Source organism: Leucoraja erinacea, chromosome 3, assembly GCF_028641065.1.
Source record: "Leucoraja erinacea ecotype New England chromosome 3, Leri_hhj_1, whole genome shotgun sequence".
Taxonomy (NCBI): Eukaryota; Metazoa; Chordata; class Chondrichthyes; order Rajiformes; family Rajidae; genus Leucoraja; species Leucoraja erinaceus.
The window spans coordinates 2,296,754-2,319,916 of NC_073379.1; the positions used below are offsets into that span (position 1 = coordinate 2,296,754).

General features: G+C 44.3%; 1 protein-coding gene across 1 annotated transcript in view; it reads left to right on the forward strand.

Annotated features, from left to right (window-relative positions):
- iqgap2 (IQ motif containing GTPase activating protein 2) overlaps positions 1-23,163 on the forward strand; it is a 320,956-nt gene that overhangs the window by 18,953 nt on the left and 278,840 nt on the right. The window contains exon 2 of the mRNA XM_055631389.1: positions 14,108-14,207. Coding sequence (XP_055487364.1) covers positions 14,108-14,207 — 100 coding nt within the window. The remainder of the gene's footprint in view (positions 1-14,107; positions 14,208-23,163) is intronic.

Here is a 23,163-nt window from a genome sequence, read left to right on the forward strand (position 1 = left end):
TGAGGGCAGGTACAGGATACTGAGTTGGATGATCAGCCATGATCATATTGAATGGCGATGCAGGCTTGAAGGGCCGAATGGCCTACTCCTGCACCTATTTTCTATGATTTTTCAGACAGAGAGTCGGGGGAAAGGGAAACGAGAAATATACTGTAGGTGGTGACATAGGGAGACATAGAACAAAAGAATGAAAGATATGCAAAGAAGTAATGATGATAAAGGAAACTGGCCATTGTTAACGGTGGGCTAGGTGAAAACGAGTTACAGACAATGAGACTATTTTTGGTCCAGTGTATTCTTCAGTCCTGGTCTCCAACCTCTCCCATGCTCTTCCTGAAACTTGCTCCCATGGCTTTCTTGTTCTAACCATCCCTGTTTTGTTCACGACATGTAACCTGTACATACACGTCCCCCCCAACATTATGGACGTTCCCACACTCTTTCAACTTTTCTTTGAACGAAGGCCAATTATTTATTTTCCCGGGCTGGTTGAATCTGTTTTGGGATTAAGTATCTTACTGTACAACTACTGGAGTCAAACATGTATAAAATAAACAAAAGCCTTCATCAAAAATAATGAAACAAAACTTAATTACATCAGCAGACAAAATTGGTAACCATGATTCCATAAAGGGAACTAAACGGGTTTTAGAATTATTTTTACACAGCGTATTACAATTTGGAAAGTTTTGCGTAAAAAACGTATATACGCAAATTTAATAATAAGTTTAGAAAAGAACAGGAGAAATAGAATCACAGATAAGCTGTTTGGTCCCTTATGCGTTCTCGTTCATTTGTTAAAATCATGGCTGCCTTTTCACCTCTGTATCATTTATCCTGTGCAAACCCCTTGTGTGTCATTCCTAAATGTCACAATGTCATGTTGTCACTTGCGGGCGGAGCACCAAGGCAAATTCCTTGTATGTGAATATTTGGGCAATAAACATATTCAATTAAATTTCCTTAATACAGTGGTTCCCAACCTTTTTTAGTTCATGGCCCCCTTGGGTTCTTTAATTTTACTGTGCCCCCCCTGAAATTTGCCAAGGAGGGAATCACACCCTTAATATATTTAGAATCTTTTCAATATACTCGGCAACCTTACGTCTGCCGCAGCCTAGGACAGAACGTCACCACTCACTGGTGAAGGAATTTGCTCTGATATCTGTGCTGAGTGAATGAGCCCTTGAGTTTGAGATGTCAACCCCTTGTCCTGGACATCCAGCTAAAGGAATGGGCATCTCTGCAGCTATCCTGACAAAACTTGCAATGATTTTGTGTATTTCAATAAGATCACTTTGGAAACATAGAAACTAGGTACAGGAGTAGGCCATTCAGCCCTTCGGGTCAACATCGCCTTTCAATATAATTATGCCTAATCATTCAAAATCAGTAGCCCGTTCCTGCTTTCTCCACATATTATAAAACATAGAAAGTAGGTGCAGGAGTAGGCCATTCGGCCCTTCGAGCACTGCCGTTCAATATGATCATGGCTGATCATCCAAAATCAGTACCCTGTTCCGGCTCTTTCCCCATAGCCCTCGATTCCGTTATACCTAAGAGCTGTACTTCTTATCAGTTCTTGTATTTTCATGAGTAAGGGCCCAGTCTACCTAGCCCACCATTCTAGGAAGCAGTCTGATAAATGCTCGCCCTCCATTGTAAAGTATGTCCTTTTTTGCATGGAGGGACCAGACTTCACAATATTCTAGATGTGTTTTAACCAGGATCCTGCATTACCAAAGCAAGACATTTCTGTTCTTCTATTCAAACCCTCTTGCAGTGAACCATTTGTTTGTTGTATCTGTATCAGTAACCTTCCACTATTCATGTGAAATCCATTCCCTTCGTCCAGTAGCTTTCAATTTTCCGCTGTTTTTAAAAACTGTTGCATCTTCTCGCCTTTTTCTCTAAAAGTGGATGACCTCAGAATTGTCCACAAAATATTCCATCTGCTACGGTTTTCCTCATTCCTTTCAACAGCCTGTATCTCTCTTTGCATGGGGAGTTAGACACAAAATGCTGGAGTAACTCAGCGGGACAGGCAGCATCTCTGGAGCGAAGGAATGGGTGACCCTCGGAGAAAACCCACGCAGGTCACGGGGACAAAGTACAAATTCCGTACAGACAGCACCCGTAGTCAGGAACGAACCCGGGTCTCTGGCGCTGGGAGGCAGCAACTCTACCGCTGCGCCACTGCACTTCCCTCAGTACAAATCCAACAGATTTTGTGAAACACAGTCCCATAATTCTAGGTTTCCTGTTATCACTTTGATATCAATAGATTGTGGTATTATTTTTATTTCACTGTTGCCAGGCAACCGAGGAAGTGGTAAGGTCAGGAAGCAGCGTGTGATGGTGAAAGGTTGTTTTATGAGCTGGAGGCCTGTGACTAGCGGTGTGTCTCTGATCAGTGCTGGTCCCATTTCTGTTTGTCGTCTATATCAACGATTTGGATGAGAATGCGCAAGGTATGGTCAGTGGGTTTGCAGGTGACTGTAAAATAGGTGATGTGGATGTCAATAGAAAAAGGCTATTAAGTATCACAGTGAGACTTTGATCAGCTGGGTGTATGGGCCACAGGAATGGCAAATGGTGTTTAATTCGAATAATTGTGCGTTGTTGCATTTTAGTAAGTTAAACCAAGTTAAAACTTTCACAATGAACAGAAGGCATTTGGAGGAGTGTTGTGGAGAACACTGGGACCTAGGAGTACAAATACACAGTTCCCAGAGAGTGGTGCCACACATAGTAGACAGGGTGGATAAAGCTGCGTTTAGCTTAGTTTAGAGATACAGCGCGGAAACAGGCCCTTCGGCCCACCGTGTCTGCGCCGACCAGTGATCCCCGCACATTAACACTATCGTACACCCACTAGGGACAATTTTTACATTTACCAAGCCAATTAACCTACAAACCCATACGTCTTTGGAGTGTGGGAGGAAACCCAAGTTCTCGGTGAAAACCCACGCAGGTCACGGGGAGAATGTACACGTAGTCGGGATCGAACCCGGGTCTTCAGCGCTGCATTCGCTGTAAGGCAGCAACTCTACCGCTGCCCCTCCGCGACCGTCCCTTTTGGCTTGTTGGCCTTCAGGGTATTGAGAATGGAACTCAATTTTCACTTGTCCTCCTTGCTATAGATTTGTTTGGTTCACCTTTCGTAAGTATTGGGGTTACATTTGTCACCTTTCATTCTGCAATCATTCCAGATTCTTTCCCACGCACCAGGGGCAATTTACAGAAGCCAATTCACTTCCTGACTTGCACCCCTTTGGAATGGGGGAAGGAAATCGGAGCACCCGGAGAAAACCCGAGTGGTCACAGGGAGAACTATCGCAGTAAAGACTCCGTACAGATAGCACCCATAGTCAGGATTGAACCCTGGTCTCTGGTGCTGTAAGGTAGCAACTCTCCCGCTGTGCCACTGTGCTGCCCAAAGGGAGGATGCAATCGAGATGCTGTATTCTGATTTTTCAGAAGACCTTTTGGTAAAGTTTTGCAACAGGTTGATGTGTGCATTTATCGCACGTTGGATTGCAGGTAATATACTGAATGAAGTGAAAATTGATTCACAGGCAGCAAACGTGTTGGAATAAATGGGATTTACTTTGGATGGCAGATGGTGATGTGAGGATTTGTGTTCGAGTCCCTGCTGTTTGCAATCTGTATCGATGACTTGGAACACAAAACGGAATGTAATAATTCTAAACTTGCTAATGACATGAAGCTGAATGAGGTTGTGTGTTACGAGGAGATGCAAACAGGCTTCAAGTTGAATTTGTGCTTATAATATTACCTGCAATGCAATCTGAAGTCATCCACTTTGGTTGGAATGACAAAGTCGGTGTAAATGGAGCTGTCTAAAGGGACCTAGGCATCCATGTACACCTGTCACTGAAGGCAAACCTGCTGGTCCACCAAACAGTTATGAAATCAAATGGTATGGTGGCTTTCATTGTAAGAACTTTGCAGTATAGATACAGGGATGATTTGCTATACAATAGTGTGTAGTAATGTTGGCATTGGTGAGACTGTAAGCAGAGCATTTTGTGCACTTTGATCTCCTTACAACACAAAATGATTTGGTTGAAATGGGAGTGTAATTAAAGTTCACAAGGCAGTCTGAAGAAGGGTCTTGACCTGAAACGTCACCCATCCCTTCTCTCCAGAGATGCTGCCTGTCCCGCTGAGCTACTCCAGCATTTTGTGTCTCCCTTCGATTTAATCCAGCATCTGTTGCTGTTCTTCCCCACACAGACTAATTTCTGGTTGGGCTGAAATAAGTGAGTTTTGGATGACTATTTATTCCTGTTAATTAAATTTGCTGGTGTCTAGAAGAGTAAGGCGTGGTCTCGTTGAAACAAAGAATTCCAACCGGGTGACACAGGCGAGATGTGGGGAGGATGTTTTCTCTTGGTTGGTGTAAGGTTATGGGGCAAGATATTTAGGACTGAGATGAGGAAACTTTTCCTCACTCGGAGGCTGGTGAACCAATGGAATTCTCTGTTATAGATGCAGAGTTGCTGATTTTTTTCTTTTAAGGAGGAGAACTCTTTCCAGAAAAGAGACATGAATGGGTTGGGAGTGGGAATGTAGGAAATATAGGATCACCAGTGATCAAATCATGTATCATCTCTACCCCATTGCTGCCAATGGACATTTTCGAAGGAACTGATGCAGGGTGGCACCGTGGTGCAGCGGTAGAGTTGCTGCCTTGCAGCATCACACACCCTGGTTCGATCCTGACAACGGGTGCTGTCTGTACGGAGTTTGCACGTTCTCCCGGTGACCCCCTGGGTTTTCTCCGGGTGCTCCAGTTTCCTCCCACACTCCAAAGCCGTACAGGTTTGTGGGACCTTGGGGGAAAAAAGTGTAAGTTGTCCCTCGTGTTCGAGGGCTTGTGTACGGGGATAATCACTGGCCGGCGCGGACTCGATGGGCCAAAGGGCCTGTTTCCACGCTGTATCTCAAGTCTAAGAGTCACTACGATGTTGAGAATATATTCTGCACTCTGTGTCTTCCCCTTTGCTCTATTTTATGAGTTTGCCGTGATTGTATTTATGTATCGTATCTGATCTGATTGGATAGCATTCAGAATAAAACTTTGTTGAACCTCGTTACACATGACAGCTATAAACCTAGACCTGACAGAGCAAGGTCAAATAGCCTACTTTCCTATTTTATTGATCTTATCGAAAGCCTACAGAACACCCAATTGCACTCGTATGCTAGATATATCTTCAAAGATTTTCAGTAGATTAGGCAAACATCATTTTGCTTTCATAAATGCAGGGATGATCTTCGGCAGTTTGCAGTAACTTGAAGCGGTTGACACTTTCACTGCTGTCCCGTCGATGAAGACGGGTGGTGGATCCTTGGTTTTTCCTTCCTGGAGTCAGCGATTAGCTCCTTGGTCTTGCTAAAGTTGAGAGCAAGATCAGAATCAGAATCGCACTTTATTTACCAAGTATGTTTTGCAACATATGAGGAATTTCATTGGCCAGTTCAGTTAGACAATTAAAAGCAATAGATCAGTCAAAAACACATTTTAACATGAACATCCACCACAGTGACTCCTACACCTTCCTCACTGTGATGGAAGGTGAAATAAAGTTCAAGTCCTTCCCTTAGTTCATCCTCAGTCGTGGGCCTCGAGCCTCTGTTGATGGGACGATCTTGACTCCCGTAGCGGGCAGCATTCGGGCCCTCCGTGTTGAGGCGATCAAGCTCCCGCATCGGGGGGGATGTCGGCTCTCCTGCACTGGGCGATCCAACCTCGATACGGGGCTGGGGAAACTGTAGTTCTGGCACTGGTCAATGAGATTATCAATCCCTTGTATAGTTTAGTTTAGAGATACAGCGTGGAAACAGGCCCTTCGGCCCACCACGACCGCACCGACCAGTGATCCCCGCACACAGACAGACAGACAGAGACAGATAGACACAGACGATTTATACCATGCCAACTAGCCTAGAACCTTGTACGTCTTTAGAGTATGGAGGAAACCGAAGATCTCAGAGGAAACCCACGCAGGTCACGGGGTGAACGTACAAACTCCCTGCAGACAAACACCTGTAGTCAGGATCAAACACAGGTCTCTGGCGCTGCAAAGGCTGCAACTCTACCGCTGCGCCACCATGCTGTACTCTGACCCATCGTTACCCATTACACATCCAACACTAGGTGGTATTCCTTATTCCAACTCTGAATCTCTTGGATCTGACTGTCAAGGTCTTGCCCACATCCGTCTTCCCTTTTTACATAATGTCCAAAATCTTACAATTTGTTTTTGTTTCTTGCTACTAATTTTAGTTTTCTTCTATCAATTTCTTGGCTATTCATTGCTGAATTCTGTAATGCGCCCAATTCTCAGACTAGCTGCTTTTTCTGGCAATGTTTTCCTTAGATTTAATACTATCTTTAATTATTCCCTTGAATCCACTATTTGTTCTAATATCTAAAATGATTTCTCAAGGCATATTGAAAACTCCTTTCCTGTTGCCAATTTGCCTTGAGAAATTGTATAAGACTTAAAAAATATATAGATTATTAAAAATAACTAATAAGGCGGCGTAGAGATAGAGCTTACAGCGCCAGAGTTCCTGGTTCGATCCTGACTCGGGGTGCTGTCTTTACGGAGTTTGTACCTTCTCCCCTTGACCTGCGAGAGTTTTCTCCGAGATCTTTGGTTTCCTCCCACATTCCAAAGACGTATAGGTTTGTCCATTAATTGGCTTGGTATAAATGTAAAATAGTCCCTAGTGTGTGTGCGATAGTGTTAACATGCGCTGGTCAGTGGGCTGAAGGGCCTGTTTCCGCGCTGTATCTAATAAACCAAACTAAACTAAAAAGGTAGCTCCTGGCTTTCCATTGTCTTAACCTTTAAATGTAGTTTCCCAATCCATCCAAATGTCTCTCATACCTTCATGGTTTCCTTTGTTATAATAGAAAATACCAGATGAACTGCAATATTTTTTAATTTAATATGAAATATGGTTATTTTTTCTGATGGCCCGTTTCAGTGAGATTATAAATTAGTCCTTTCACATTGGCTACTTACAGTTGTAAGATGGCTAGATCCCTAGTTGGATCCTCAACCTTCTATTCCAGAAATCGATCTCTTACATGTGTAGGAGGTTACGGCAGATGCTGGTTTACGCTGAAGATAGACACAAAATGCTGGAGTTACTCAGCGGGACAGGCAGCATCTCTGGAGACTGACGAAGGGTCACAACCTGAAACATCACCCATTCCTTCCGTCCAGAGATGCTGCCTGTCCCGCTGAGTTACTCCAGCATGTTGTGACTATCAATCACTTACATGTTCCGGTTAGGCATTCTCTACATTGTTAGCACTAGATTAGAGCATAGCGTGGTACAGCGCATGAACAGGCTCATTGGCCCACAATGTCTGAGCCGAACATAATGCCAATACCAACTCTTACCTGTGATCGCACAATCCCTATCCATTCATTCCCTGAATATCCATATGTCCGTCCAAAAGTCACTGAGTAGTCACTATCACATGTGTCTCTACAACCACCGCTGGCAGCTCGTTCCAGCGACATCCCACCCTCTGTGTAATTTTTTTTTTTAAGTTACTCTGTACATCCCCTTTAAACGTTGCCCTTCTAACCTTAAACCTATGGCCTCTAGTATTTGATTTTTCCATCTTGGGAAAAGTCAATCTACCCTATTTGTGTGTGTGTGTGTCTCATGATTAAATATACTTGTCTCCCATTAACTTCCGTCGTTCCAGAGAAAACAATCCAAGTCTGTCCGACCCAACCCTGCATCTAACACCTTTCGTGTGGTGTGCACAGCCTAAAATTGTTGGACAACTTGTTCTATTTGAACTTCCGCTTGTGCACGTGGAGTTGATTGCATTAGTCGAAACAGGGCGGACCACGTGAAGGTTGCAATCTTCCATCCCATCTAACACCCTCTAACCCAGGTGTTATTCTGGTAAACCTTCTCTGCAATTTGGTCAGCCTCCACATGGATTAATCGTAGATTAGTTTATTACTTCCATTACAAGTACCTCTAATTCCTTATCTGTACTGTATTTTTCGGAGGCCAATGGATAGCTCCCACTGTGTGATAAAGAACTACAGATGCTGGTTTAAATCGAAGGTAGACACAAAATGCTGGAGTAACTCAGCGGGTGAGGCAGCATCGACACAAATTACTGGAACTCCCACTCCTGTTTTCTGTTGCCTACTGCTGCTGTTTGTCTCCTCAAGCTGATTTTAGTTTGCTACCGCAGTCTTTCTGCCCTCATCAGCGGCAGTGATGTAATCTCTTCGTTCAGTAACCCACCTCCGTTTCATTTCAGCCTCTCCTTCCTCAAGAGTCAAAACTTGAAATATCCAGTTCCCCGTTGACAATGAGATCATGGACATTTTTTCACGATGCGATGTTAAATCATCCACCCTGTTACAGATGCAGTGTGCATTTGCAGGGATGATGTTTTATGTTGGGCCATTCATTCAATGAATCTTCATTGAGTGTTACGTCCACACTTTGTCATCTCAAATCTCGGTGCAGAGTAGAATTTCTTGCAGATGTCAGACGCTATAATTTATTTACTGTCTTTTTTGTAGACGCTTCAGACGCCTTTAGCTCGTGGGACGGAATATTTTATTACAAACAATCCAAAGCTTGTGTTAATTTTATGCCAGTTATGATCTCAAAACCGACCAAGACTTGCCAAAAATGTTTCAGTCACAAAACTTGGATTTATGTAGCATGTTTCTTAAAGTGATTCACAGTCAATAAAATACTTTTCTATTCGAGTCACCTCTATGTGCAGATAGCCCACATGTAATGGCCTTTTGGGTTATGGAAATATACATGCCTTGTGTAAGAATTTGCAAATCGCTGTCCAAGAATCTTGGATATTTTTAAATCCAAGATGTGGAATAAAATTCACTCTTGAGGCATTTATGTAGGATGACACAATAGTACAAAATGTAAGAACTAATATTTAAAAAAAAAAAGAAAAAAAAAAAATTTAATTGCATCTCTGGATGCATGTGTGGATAAAATGACGATAAAAAGATAATTTTGCCATCTGGCAGGTTTTTTTTCTCTAAGATGTTATTTACCCTCTATTTCGGAAGTAGGAGCAGCAAGTTGAAGTTGTGAGCCTAAACAGCTATTGTTACTTTTAGTGACATATATCATTAAACTAACGTGCCTGTAGGTATCTCTTTGATAGGTGTTTAAAAGGTGCACATCACCATTCAGACTGAAGGCAGGAAGATTTGGTTTAGTTTAGAGATGCAGCGCGGAAACTGGCCTTTTGGCCCACCGAGTCCATGCCGACCAACGATCACTGCACACGAGCATTATCCTACACACACACACTCGGGACAATACACAATTTTACCAATGACAATTAACCTACAAACCTGTGCATCTTGGAGTGTGGGAGCAAACCGGAGGTCCCAGAGAAAACCCATTCGGGTCACGGGGAGAACGTACAAGAGATTTGCTTTGGAAATTGACAGGGCAATGTTTTAAGTGGCCCTCTGTTGTGAACCTGCAGCTATGGTACTCATTTTTGCTGTTCCAAGAAGAGCATCCTGCAGAAAGGCATTTCCACTTGGGTTGTGGGATTCAATTGGCAATAGGGTCTCAGGTTATGGAAAACCACAATATACTCGGTCTTCTAGAAATGCATTCACCATAACAAGGGGGTGACATATACTTAAATGAAATGGACTGAAGAAGGATCTCGATCCAAAATGTTGCCTATCCATATTCTCCAGAGATGCTATGCTGCCTGACCTGCTGAGTTACTCCAGCACTTTGTGTTCTTGCAGCATTTCTAGGCATCATTGTGGTTGATTACGGAATCACATTGCTGGTAATGTGGGAACTATGGCTTTGGGAAAGTTAGGTAATTAATACATTGCTCCAGTGTGGGATAGGGGGTCTGGAGAGGAAGTAGTGTGGGGACCTGGGAAATCACAGCAACGGCCAGGTGCATGTGAAACTGTCCTTTAGAGGAGTAGATGGAAAACGGCCTGGAGTTTGAAGACACTATTCCCCTCTGCACCAACTGCAATGTGGTTCAGACTGAACGAGCCAATTAGTGTCAAATCTCCTTTCTCTAACCATCCTTCTGAATTATGTAATTACATTTTCAACCCTACATTATACTTGGGACTAAGTGGTTATTGTCTTGTTTTTCTGCAGTCTTATTTTCTTATACCATGAGAATTGTATGGGTAGTTTAAGCTTTATCTATGTTTTTGTGTGTTTTTTCTGAGTCTGTGATGCTGCTGTAAGCAAGGTTTTCTTTGTACCTGAAACTTGCCATACTGTACATTTGACGATGAACTCAACTCGACTTGATCTCTAGTTTCCCCCCACCTCTGACTCTCGGTCTGAAGCAGGGTCTCTACCCGAATACTGGAGTAACTTTGGATAGAAGGAATGGGTGACGTTTTGGGTTGAGACCTTTCTTTCGACTGAGAGTCGGGGGAGAGAGAGACACAGAGATATGGAAGGGCAAGGTGTGAAAACGAGAGATGAAAGGGGACGAAGATCAAGGGAAATGATCTTTTGATTTAAAAAAAACTATTAATGTAAGAATGAGCAATAGTAGATTGCTCTTGTGTAGGAAGGAACTGTAGATGCTGGTTTACACCAAAGATAGAAACAAGATACTGGGGTAACTTTGGATGGAAGGAAAGGGTGACGTTTTGGGTTGAGACCTTTAGACTGAGAGTCAGGGGAGAGGGAGACACAGAGATATGGAAGGGCAAGGTGTGAAAACTGTGAAAGGGGATGAGGATTAAGGAAAATGTAGAATAGACCAATGTTAGCTAGCAGAAGAACACTACGGGGCATACAAAGTAAAATTTAATCGGGAGAACAATCAAACTAGTCGGAGAACTACGATGGGGTTGGAATGGCGAAAGAGGGTAAGCAAAGTTACTTGTTAGAGAAGTCAATATTCATACTGCTGGGTTGTAAGCTGTCCAAGCGAAATATGAGGTGCTGTTCCTCCTATTTGCTCTGGGCCTCTCACTGATAGTGGAGGAGGCCCAGGACGGAAAGGTCAGTGTGGGAAAGGGAGGGGGAGTTAAAGTGTTTAGCAACTTAATTTCTCCAGACAGTGCAATATGTTCAGTTGTCAACTCCCCATGTCCAATGACATCAGTTTGTGCATCCATCATGGCCCCAGGTGATCGCCTTAGCCAGATGCTGATTGTTTAAAGAAATAATTGCACTTTTAAAAAATTTAGCTTTATTAAAATCGGGGCTTTTTCTTAATGTTGCTTTTTAATAAAAATGTAAGTTTTTGTAAACTAGAGTCCTGAGACAATCCAAATCATGATGTCTGTGGTGTATGAAACATGACGTAATGTGGTGGAACCGAATTACATCACATTTAATGATGTCACGGTGGCGCAGCAGTAGAGTTGCTGCCTTACAGCGAATGCAGTGTTGGAGACCCGGGTTCGATCCCGACTACGGGTGCTGTCTGTACAGAGTTTGCACGTTCTCCCCGTGACCTGCGTGGGTTTTCTCCGACATCTGCGGTTTCCTCCCACACTCCAAAGACGTACAGGTTTGTAGGTTAATTGGCCTGGTAAATGTAAAAATTGTCGCTAGTGGGTGTAAAATAGTGTTAATGTGCGGGGATCGCAGGTCGGCGCGGACCCGGTGAGCCGAAGGGCATGTTTCAGCGCTATATCTCTAAACTAAACTAAACATTTCAAGGAGCATCAAACTGAAATGTTAAATGTGCCATTGATCGCACTTGTTTGTATCGCCCTCACCTGAAGTGTTGACTTCGGAGAAGTTCATGAAATGTTCTTCCTCTGTGACACTTTTTGGAAACTCCACATAATTGAGCTGCTTCAGCCTGAGTCGCCTTTTAGTTTAGTTTCGAGATACAGCGCAGGATCCGGCCCTTCGGCCCACCAAGTCTGCACTGACACCCGATCCCCGCACACTAACACCATCCTACAATAGGGACAATTGGTACATTTCTACCAAGCCAATTAACCCTCAAACTTGTACATCTTTGGAGTGTGGGTGGAATCCCGCGCAGGTCACGGGGAGAACGTACAAACACCTGCCACAGACAATCCAACACTCCTTTGTGTAGGAAGGAACTGCAGACACTGGTTTATACTGAAGATAGACACGAATTGCTGGAGTGACTCAGCAGGTCAGGCAGCATCTCCGGTGAAAAGTAATAGGCGACGTTTTGGGTCCGAACCTGCTTCAGCCCTCTCCTTTGTGCTCGTGTTCCTAGCAAATTAACTTGGATTATTGTGTAACAATCGATCTCTCCCTACCTTTGTCCCAGATTTTTGGTTGACCTTTTCACAGTTCTATGCCCCAGTTGGCATTGTCATAAAATCGACTCCAAATGTTTATTTGAATTATTCTGTATTCACTCCAGCTTTTGGGGCATATTTAGTTTAGCGATGCAGTGCGGAAACAGGCCCTTCGAGTCCGCGGTGACCAGCGATTAACACTATCCCATCCGTACGATCCGCGAGCATTACTATTTTTCATTTCACGCCACATCTCCTATGTGACGAATAAACTTGACTTGACTAGGGACAAGTTACAATTTTACCAAGCCAATTAGCCTATAAACCTATACGTTCTAGGAGTGTGGGAGGAAGCTGGAGCTTCCGGAGAAAACCCACGCAGTTACAGGGAGAATGTACCAACACCGAGGTCAGGATCGAACCGGGCTCTCCGGCGCTGTAAGGCAGCAACTCCTCCACTGTGCCACCATGTGTGGCTGCCAGTATATTGTGCCGCCTATATTGTGGGGCTGCCAGTATCCCTTTTGTTTTTAGGTTCTTTGTTGAAATTGTCTTGATTTGCCAGTCCGCTCTCCGTATTATTTGTGACAAACATTCACATTGCATGTATGCATGAAAAATGATTTAGGCTATCGTGCCGGTCCAGTCATTCAGCAACCCTACCTGTGACAAAACTGCAAATGCCTACCCTGCCTTCTATTGTAGACTTAAAGTTAACAATTAGCCTGGATTCATTTACTGGTTGTGAAAAAGATCCAAAATTCTGTTCCCTGTGCGTGTAGGAGTAATTGAACTCTGGAAAGGTCTATCTAATACTCCAAGGTTATCCCCAAAATCCTGGATTCCAAAATTGGTTTCTCATGATATATTTAACAATTTAATTGAATCGCCCATTTTCGCCCATGTAACAAAAAAAACAGAGTGCTGGAGGATCTTGGCAAATCAGGCAGCATCTGTGGAAGGAAATGGACAGATGACATATTGAGTTGGGACCCTTCAGATTGATTGAATGAAGGGGGGGGTGTGGGGGGGGGGAAGCAAGCTGGAAAAGAGAGGCGAGGGCAAGAGTAAACCTGGCAAGCTTGCACAGCACTGGACAAATTTTCTTCATAAGTTCATACAGTACAGGAGCAAAATTAAGGGGCTGTTCCATTTGGGCGACCTAATCCGCGAGTTCTGCCGAGTTTGGCCTCGACTCGTACTCGCAGCATGGTCGACACGAGGCCGTAGGTATTTGTAACTCACCTTCATGCTTGCGAGTAGTCCCCGTGTACTCGAGGCCTCAGCTAGGTCACGGCGTCTTTTTCAACGTTGAAAAATGCCCGCGAGTAAAAGAAAAGTGGCCATGGAAAAAATCAATACTTTTTTTTATTTTTTTTACTCGTAGTAGGTCGGCATGTTAGTCGAAGGTAATCGAGGGTAGTCGAAGATAGTCTTCATCATAGTCGAAGGGAGATCGAATGAGGTCGTCTTCACTCTCCACTATTCAGTGTCCAATTTTCCCGAAGTAAGTCGAAGCTAATCTTCAACATGGTCGAAGCTAATCTTCAATATGGTCGAAGGAGGTCTTCTACATGACATTTTTTTTCAAACTCTTCTACACACGTCAATTAGGTCACCCAAGTGTGACAGCACCTTTAGGACATTCGGCCCATCAAGTCTACTCCACCATTCAATCGTGGCTGATCTATCTTTCCCTCTCTACCCCATTCTCCTGCCCGAACCCCTGACTCTTGTCACATTTCTTTCTTCCCCATGCGAGATAATAATCCTGCTTGTTTTCTTTTCCTTTGTTCTTGCAGCTATTGTGGACGATGAAAGACTCTCGGCAGAGGAGATGGATGAGAGGAGGCATCAGAATATTGCTTATGAATATCTATGTCATCTAGAGGAGGCCAAACAGTAAGCACCATATGAGTTACTTGGTTGTGAATAGAACTTCTGATCAAAATGAAAGAAATTATTTTCTTTATAAAAATTAAAAAAAGAAGAAAAAAAAAGGATCTTATGATGCCAGTATATTTGTCAAGAGATGTCGACCGGGCCTTATTTAGACAGGAATGCCCGAGTTCTTTGTTGCACTACTGTGGTTTGGTTGGAAGTATTCTTGCTCCTAAGTCACCTAATCTAAGATGACACTGGAACTCTGCACGCCAACATTTTGCTCTTTTGGAGGCAATACATTTGGAGGCAATTTCTGGCGACAATATGTGGATGTACAAAAGTTCCATGGAATTCGTCAATAGAGTAAAAACGTATTTTGCTGGTGTGCATGTTATTATCTTTCACCCTATCGGCTCTTCTCCTGGAATCCTGTCCTTTGCAAAAATTGCTGCCCTTGTTTGTCTGCCTCTTTGCAATTTGACAGCTCTGACAATCCATGAAAGAAAGTGCAGAGTTTTTCATTTTTACTAAGATTAAACTGGTCCCATGTTGACTACCTGGGCTGCACAATGGGGAAGAATTAGGCTGCATGCAATTGGCATAGTGCCTTGGAATTGGAAAGGAAATTGCCCATCGTAGAATGAGCTGCTCTTCCCGAGGGAAGCATTTCGGGATTTGGACTAAGCATCAGGAAAAGAGTGATGAGAATTTATATGGTACTTTTCAAAATGTTTCCCCTAGTGGGAGATCCTAGGACCAGAGGCCATAGCCTCGGAATAAATTGGCCTCTGTAAATATGAGGAGGAATTTCTTTAGTTGGGGTGGAGAGGGAGAGGGGGGAATCTGTGGCATTCGTTGCCACAGACGGCTGTGAAGGCCAAGTCAATGGGTACTATTAAGGCAGAGATTGATAGATTTTTGATAAGTAAGGGTGTCGGGGGTGAAAGCAGACGAATGGTGTTGAGGGGAAAAATGCATAGATCAACCATGATTGAATGGCGGTGTAGATTTGAATGGGCAAATGCCCTGATTCTGCTTCTATAACTTGTGAATTTAAGAAAACTCAGGGTATTCAAAAACTTGCAGCGAGTGAAGTATTTTTCAAGTGTTCATAAAATGCTGCACTTAATGACCAGGCAATAGCTTGCATTTTCCTGACAATTATGCTTTTAGTTCATTATATTTGCAAGTCCAGTATAGTTTTTTTTTTTTTTGGGGGGGGGGGGGGGGGGGGGGGGGGGGGGGGGGGGCGGCTTCTGCTCTGTAACGTGCTGTAATTGAGCATCTGCTAGTCATTGCCTTTAATGTGCGAGCACAATTTTGGGCCAATTGAAGAAAGAGGTACTTAAAGATCAAGATTTCTGGCACCGAACCCATGGCCTACTGGGCAGCAGTCATTCCATCCCTCCTATATGGCAAAATGTCTTTAGCGTACAGTTTTGGTCTCCAAATCTGAGGAAACACATTCTTGCCATAGAGGGAGTACAGAGAAGGTTCGCCAGACTGATTCCTGGGATGGCAGGACTTTCATATGAAGAAAGACTGGATAGACTCGGCTTCTACTCGCTAGAATTTAGAAGATTGAGGGGGGATCTTATAGAAACTTACAAAATTCTTGAGGGGTTGGACAGGCTAGATGCAGGAAGATTGTTCCCGATGTTGGGGAAGTCCAGAACAAGGGGTCATGAAGATAAGGGGGAAATCTTTTAGGACCGAGATGAGAAAAACATTTGTCACACAGAGTGGTGAATCTGTGGAATTCTCTGCCACAGAAATAGTTGAGGTCAGTTCGTTGACTATATTTAAGAGGGAGTTAGATGTGGCCCTTGTGGCTAAAGGGATCAGGGGGTATGGAAAGAAGGCAGGTACAGGATACTGAATTGGATGATCAGCCATGATCATATTGAATGGCGGTGCAGGCTTGAAGGGCCGAATGGCCTACTCTGTACCTATTTTCTATGTTTCTATGGATAAGCCTCTGAGACCTGGTCTCTTCACATCATGCACAACAAAGCACTGTAAATATATCTCTGCACCAACTGCTGACTGGTTAGCACACAACAAAAGTTTTTCGCTGTACCTCGATACAAGTGACAATAAACTGAACTGTCCTCCAAATTGAATGGAAGCATAGATAATAGATGCAGAAGTAGGTCAATCGGCCCTTTGAGCCAGTACCCCCATTCAACACGATCATGGCCGATCCCGCTTTCTCCCCCATATCCCTTGATTCCATTAGCCCTAAGAGCTGTATCTAATGCCCTTGTCCCACTTAGGAAACCTGAACGGAAACGTCTGGAGACTTTGCGCCCCACCCAAGGTTTCCGTGCGGTTCCCGGAGGTTTTTTGTCAGTCTCCCTAACGGTTGAAAGTGGTTTCCGCTTCTATGTTCCGGCGATTATTATTATTTATTTTTTTTTAAACTCAAAATCGGCCGTGACTTAGTAGTGGAAGTCTTACCTTGAATTTTTTGAAATAATCGCCGGAACACAGAAGTAGCGGAAACCACTTTCAACCATTAGGGAGACTGACAAAAACCCCCGGGAACCGCACGGAAACCTTAGGTGGGGCGCAAAGTCTCCAGAGGTTTCCGTTCAGGTTTCCTAAGTGGGACAGGGGCATTACTCTCTCTTTAATACGTCATCCAATGGATGGATAAGCAAATATATAATGGTATACTCTTCCAGCGTCCGTCTCCAGTCTGAGATCCCAGTGCCAGGCGTTCGGCTGCATTGCGCGGGCCAAGCACGGATTTCCTGGAATTCTTTATTCTGAATATTGTCGTGGGAAGCAACAACTGGGCGCGAAGAAGATTAAAAGATGTTGGCACCGTGAAGCAGCAGTAGAGTTGTTGTCTCGCGGTGCCAAAGGCCTGGGTTTGATCCTGACTATGGGTGCTGTCTGTACAGCGTTTGTACGTTCTCCCTGTGACCACGCAAGTTTTCTCTAGTTTACTTTAGTTTAGAGATGCAGCTCGGAAACAGGCCTATCGGCCCACCGGGTCTGCGCCGGACCAGTGATCCCCGCACATTAACACTATCCTACATCCTCTTGGGCCAATTTTTACATTTACCAAGCCAATTAACCTACAAACCTGTTTTTAAGAAGGAACTGCAGATGCTGAAAAATGAAAGGTATACCACATCACCCTCCATCAGTCTGTGGAAGGGTTTCGGCCTGAGACGTTGCCTATTTCCTTCACTCCATAGACGCTGCTGCACCCGCTGAGTTTCTCCAGCATTTTTGTCAACCTACAAGCCTGTACGTCTTTGGAGTGTGGGAGGAAGCCGAAGATCTCGGAGAAAACCCACGCAGGTCACGGGAAGAATGTACAAACTCCGCACGTCCGCGGCGCTGCGTTCGCTGTAAGGCAGCAACTCTACCGCTGTGTCACCGTGACCGCCCATGGTTTCCTCCCACATCCCAAAGACATGTAGGTCAACTGGTTTCTGTAAATTGCCCATTGTGTGTAGGCAAGAACGGAACTCACTATCAAAACATGGAGGGGATGGGGGACACAATTTTTTGGCGGGCATGCGCACACTCACACGCGCGAGGCTTCGGAGGCTCAATCCAGTGCTAAAAACGGGAATCACAAAAACTTGGGGGGGATGTCCCCGACCTATGAAAACATGGGGGGGTGTCCCCTCTGGCCTCCCTGGGTTTTCTGCCCCTGTGTGTAGGATATAATTAGTGCACGGATGATTGCTGATTGCCGTGGACTTGGTGGTCTGAAGGGCCTGTTTCCGCACCGTATCTCAAAAACTAAACTAACCTGAACGTGATCTCATTGAGAACGCAACAGTAAACTGTCTCCTGGAAATCTCAGTCTCATGGACTGCCTGAAGGCGCCAGAGGCCGGGTTCAATCCTGACCTCGTGTGCTGTCTCTGTGGCGTTAGCACGTTCTCCCTGTGCCATGTCGGGTGCTCTGGTTTCCTCCCATGTGCTAACGGTTTGCGGATTTTGTAGGTTAATTGGCCTCTGTAAATTGCTCCTCGTGTGTAGGGAGTGGGAGTGGGATAACGCAGAACGTGTGAATGGGCGATCGATGGTTGGTGTGGACTCGGTGGGCCATCGGGGCTGTTTCAATGCTGCATCTCTAAGTGAATCATCACCATCCAGAAATAAGCGCTGGAATCTCGCCTATTGCCTTATTTTCTGAATTACCCTGTTTCCATGCTGTATTTCTAAAGTAAACTAAATGACTGCTTAAAATGACTACCACACACGGTGCCTCAGGAAGGCCGTCAATATCCATAAAGACTCATACCCTTGTAATGGACTGTTCGAACTACTTCCCTCCGGCAGACGTTACAAGGCCTTCCTACGCCCGCACCTCCAAACTCGGGAACAGCTTCATTCCCAGATCTATAGCGGCTCTGAACCGGCCCTGCTGAGTGCCCCCTCCACCCCCCTGGACTGTCTCCCTTGGATGGTCACGTCGCACAGACACATCTGCACTTTAGTCTGTTTGAACTGTTTTTTCTATTTTAATGTTCTTTTTACAAATCATGTTCTCGGGGTATCTAAATCTAAATTTTATTAGTTATGACATCGGATGGAAGCTGCATTCCAAATCTCGTGGCACTTATGTGCAATGACAATAAAATTTATTATTATTATTAAAAATGGGTGGTATTGAGAACCTTGTTCACAAATCAGGTGCACACACATCCTGTGTGGAGTAGTGGAAGGAGTGCAGAGGAGAGCATGCAAAATATCTACCTGCCCATCACAGGATCTACTTCATCTGTGAATATTCTGTAGTTCCCACATTAGCTCCATCAACCACCCCCTAACTTCGCAAGGTAGGAGTGGAAGCAAGCATTTTACGATCTAAGGTGAAGACGATTAGCTCCGCGCACACACTGTTGGGAACCTTGGACCCGTGCAAAGCAACAATTTGTTTCCAACCAATTCCAGTTGTGTAATTGTCACTTCTTCTTCTAGTGTATGGCGTGCACAGCCAAATGTTGTACGCCAACTAGTTCTATTTGATTGTGCATGCCGGGTTGATTGCATTCGTTGATACAGGGTGGACCACATGAAGGTTGCAATCTCCCACCCCTAATTGTTACTGAGGCAAGTTTGCATAAATAAGGATATGTTACAATGTAAAGGGCCTGTCCCACTTTCACGACCTAATTAACAATCTTTTTTTACTCGTGGACATTTTTCATCATGCTAGAAAAAACGCCCCGACCTACATGATGCCACGAGTACCTACGACTAGCATTACGGCCTAACTACCACCTACCTACGACCTCGTGACGACCATGCTGCGAGTATGAGTCACGGGCAAATTCGGCAGAGGTTGTGAATTAGGTCGTGAAAGTGAGACTGGCCCTTTAATTGATACCAAATCGTGTACAAAACACAAAAAGAGGATAACACGAGGCGAGAGATGAGAGAAGTGCATTAATTGAAGAATGAGCTCATGGGCTTCAGACTTGCAGGTTAAATTTCTGTCATAGGACGGTGGCCTGGCTGCAAGCACGAATTAATCATGTCATTAAAAATTCATTTGCATTTGAAAACTCCATCCAAGACTGCGTGATGTTGCAGCGGACTGTGGAAGCAGCCCAGACCATCACACAAACCAACCTCCCTTCCATTGACTCCATTTATATCTCACGCTGCCTCGGCAAGGCCAGCAGCATAATCAAGGACGAGTCTCACCCCGGCCACTCCCTACGGGTTATTGATTGGGGACGATCAGCCATGATCACGATGAATGGCGGTGCTGGCTCGAAGGGCTGAATGGCCTCCTCCACTTATTTTCTGTTTAATCCAGGAATCATTCTGGTAAATTCCTTCTGCACTCTCCTTGAGGCCTTCATATTTCTCGTAAGGTAATGCTGAGATCTGGACACAATACTCCAACCTGTTCAGCATTTTGTCAAGGTTCATCTTGATGTCATAATTCTTGGACTTTATGGCTCCACACGTTGTCCAGATTCCTTTAATTAATCTGCCTTCAATTTTAAATGATTTGTGTGCAATGATCCCCAGGTACTGGGACTAGACCAGCAAGCTCTAGGTTCAATGTTTGTTTTATAGGGTATGGAGAGAAGGCAGGTACGGGATACTGAGTTGGATGATCAGCCATGATCATATTGAATGGCAGTGCAGGCTCGAAGGGCCGAATGGCCTACTCCTGCACCTAATTTCTATGTTTCTATGTTTCTTCTCCCCTCTCCCATCGGGCAAAAGGTATAGAAGTGTGAAAACGCACATCACCAGATGCAGGGACAGTTCCTTCCCAGCTGTTATCAGGCAACTGAATCATCCTACCACAACCAGAGAGCAGTGCTGAACTACTATCTACCTCTTTGATGACCCTTGGACTATCCTTGTCCGGACTTTGCTGGCTTTATCTTGCACTAAACGTTATTCCCTTATGTATCTATACACTGTAAATCGTTCGATTGTAATCATGTGTTGTCTTTCTGTTGACTGGTTAGCACACAACAAAAGCTGTTCACTGTACCTCTGCACAGGTGACAATAAACTAAACTAAACTGAACTAAACATGAGGCCCGACTTATTCCTGGTGTGTTTAGTTGTTCCCTTCCCACGTAATTGATGACTGGGCATTTATTTCTACATTTAGTCTCTCGGTGATTAAAAAACAAAAACTATTGGGACCAAAGTTCATTAAGGAATGAAACTAGGGATAGGACGTTTTAGATTTCGCATTTAATCGATCATTTATGGAAAGTATCTTGACATTGGTATCGCAAACTTTGCTCTTTATTGTCACAGCAAAGTCGGTGCTGATTTCCAAGGAGGAAAACTAGCAAGAGAAAAAAAAAAACCTGAAGGCATGTTCTGACATTTAATGTCAAAGATATGCACAAGAAACTGCTGAGCAAAATACAAAGTGCTGGAGGAACTCGGGGGAGTTGGGAAGGGAATGGGCAGGTGATGTTTTGGGTCAGGGACCCTTCTTCAGACTGAAGACTCGAAATGTCGCCTGCCCATTCTCTCCCCAGATGCTGCCTGATCTGCGGAATTCCACCAGCACTGTATATGACTGTATAGCTCTTCATCAAAGAACTGGCTTCATCCTGGGGGAATTGATGTAAACTGTGTAAGCTGGAGATTAGTTGTGTAAATCTGCCCCTGGCAATTACAGTCGTTCCATTGACATCTCAGAAGTTCCAGTTATTTGGAACAAGTTGCTAATGTATCTGCCAACCCTGACATTTAATAAAGTGATATCACTGGATGGCTTAAATGATATCACTGCAATGAACAGACAATGCCAACTCATAAATGGTTTCATTCTGATTTTTAGTTTGAAAGCTATTTTTGTTTTTGACAAAGATAAATTTAGTGGAAGCTCTTGCTGGTTGAAGGAGCACATAATTACTGTAGGTCATTTAAGAAAAATGTATGGAGCCCCTTTTTCATTTTGTGATAATTACATTAATATTGATGGAGTTGGTGACAGTGAGGAATGCTGGGAACGGACACAGTGGGATAGAGCAAAGATCCTATAGCGAGCAAGATAGTCCACTCGACGAAAAAGACGTGGTACGGTCATGGGCAGATTCATGGGTAATTTAAGACCCCATTTCCGTAACCGCTTCCGTCTCCGCACCAAAGATCCCCTAGGATATTAGTGCGGAGACGGAATCCTGTTACGGTAAACGTCCCCGTAAAAATAAAAGTTATTTGGTAAAAATCTTCTCATTTTCAGAATTTTAATTTATTAACACAAACTGTTCCCCCGCAACGTTGATTACACTGCGGGTCGGGTCGGGTCCGGTTACGGAAATGGATGAAAAAAAGGCCCACGTTCCGCTCCGTTGCGTACTACACGTCAGCCCATTGCATTTAGCAGGAGTGGTCTATCTTGCTCCGCTATAGGATCTTTGGGATGGAGATCAGCTACAGAAATGGGCAGAGAAAGGAGGCAAGAGGTACGGAAGTGTGAAAACACACACCTCCAGATTCAGGGACGGTTTCTTCCCAGGTGTTATCAGGCAACTATCAACAACTAGAGAGCAGTCCTGAACTACCACCTACTATACCTCATTGGAGACCCTCGGACTACCTTTAATCAGACTTTACTGTAGCCACTGTCCCTATTTCCACTACGATGGGCACACATCAGCAGCAGAGCGCTTACCACCAGGTACTGCTGAACACCAGCTGAACTGGAGATGTCTCAACCGACTGCGAACCATGTGGTCAAGGGTGACAATGCACGAATGGGGCAACATCGAGGTTACCTGTGAGTGTGGCACGCAGACCCAGACAATGCAACCCCTACTGCAATGCCCATTGCTGGATAATCCATGCACTACTACAGACCTGGCACTTAACACTACAATAGCGCAACGACGTGTGCAGCAGTGGTGAGCCACTATATCGCTTAAGGACACGAAAGAAAAAGACTGTCTTGCACTAAATGTATTCCCTTTGTGATGCATCTGTGGCCTGTGCGTGGCTCGATTGTAGTCACGTATTTCACTGAATGGTTAGCACGCAATTGAGTAGACAGTTGGAACGTTTTATCCGGGGTAGAAATGTCAAAGACTGGAGGGCACAGCTTTAAGGTCAGAGGGGGAAAGTTTAAAGGAGTTGTGCGGGGCAAGCTTTTTACGCAGAATATAGTGGGTGGCTGGAATGTGCTGCCTGGGTGGTGATGGAAACAGATACAATGGTGGCATTTAAGAAGCTTTTGGATAGGCACATTGATGATTTGCAGAGAATGGAGAGGTATGGATCGTATGCAGGCAGAGGAGACTAGTTTAATTTAGTATCATGCACTGCACAGGCATTGTGGGCTGAAAGGCTGTTTCTGTTTGTGTTCTATGTTTCATGCATATATATATATAGTGTACCTTGTAAACACACATACATATACACACACACATACATATATACACACACACGCATACATATACACACACATATATAAATACATGTGTGCACACACATACACACATACACATGGATAT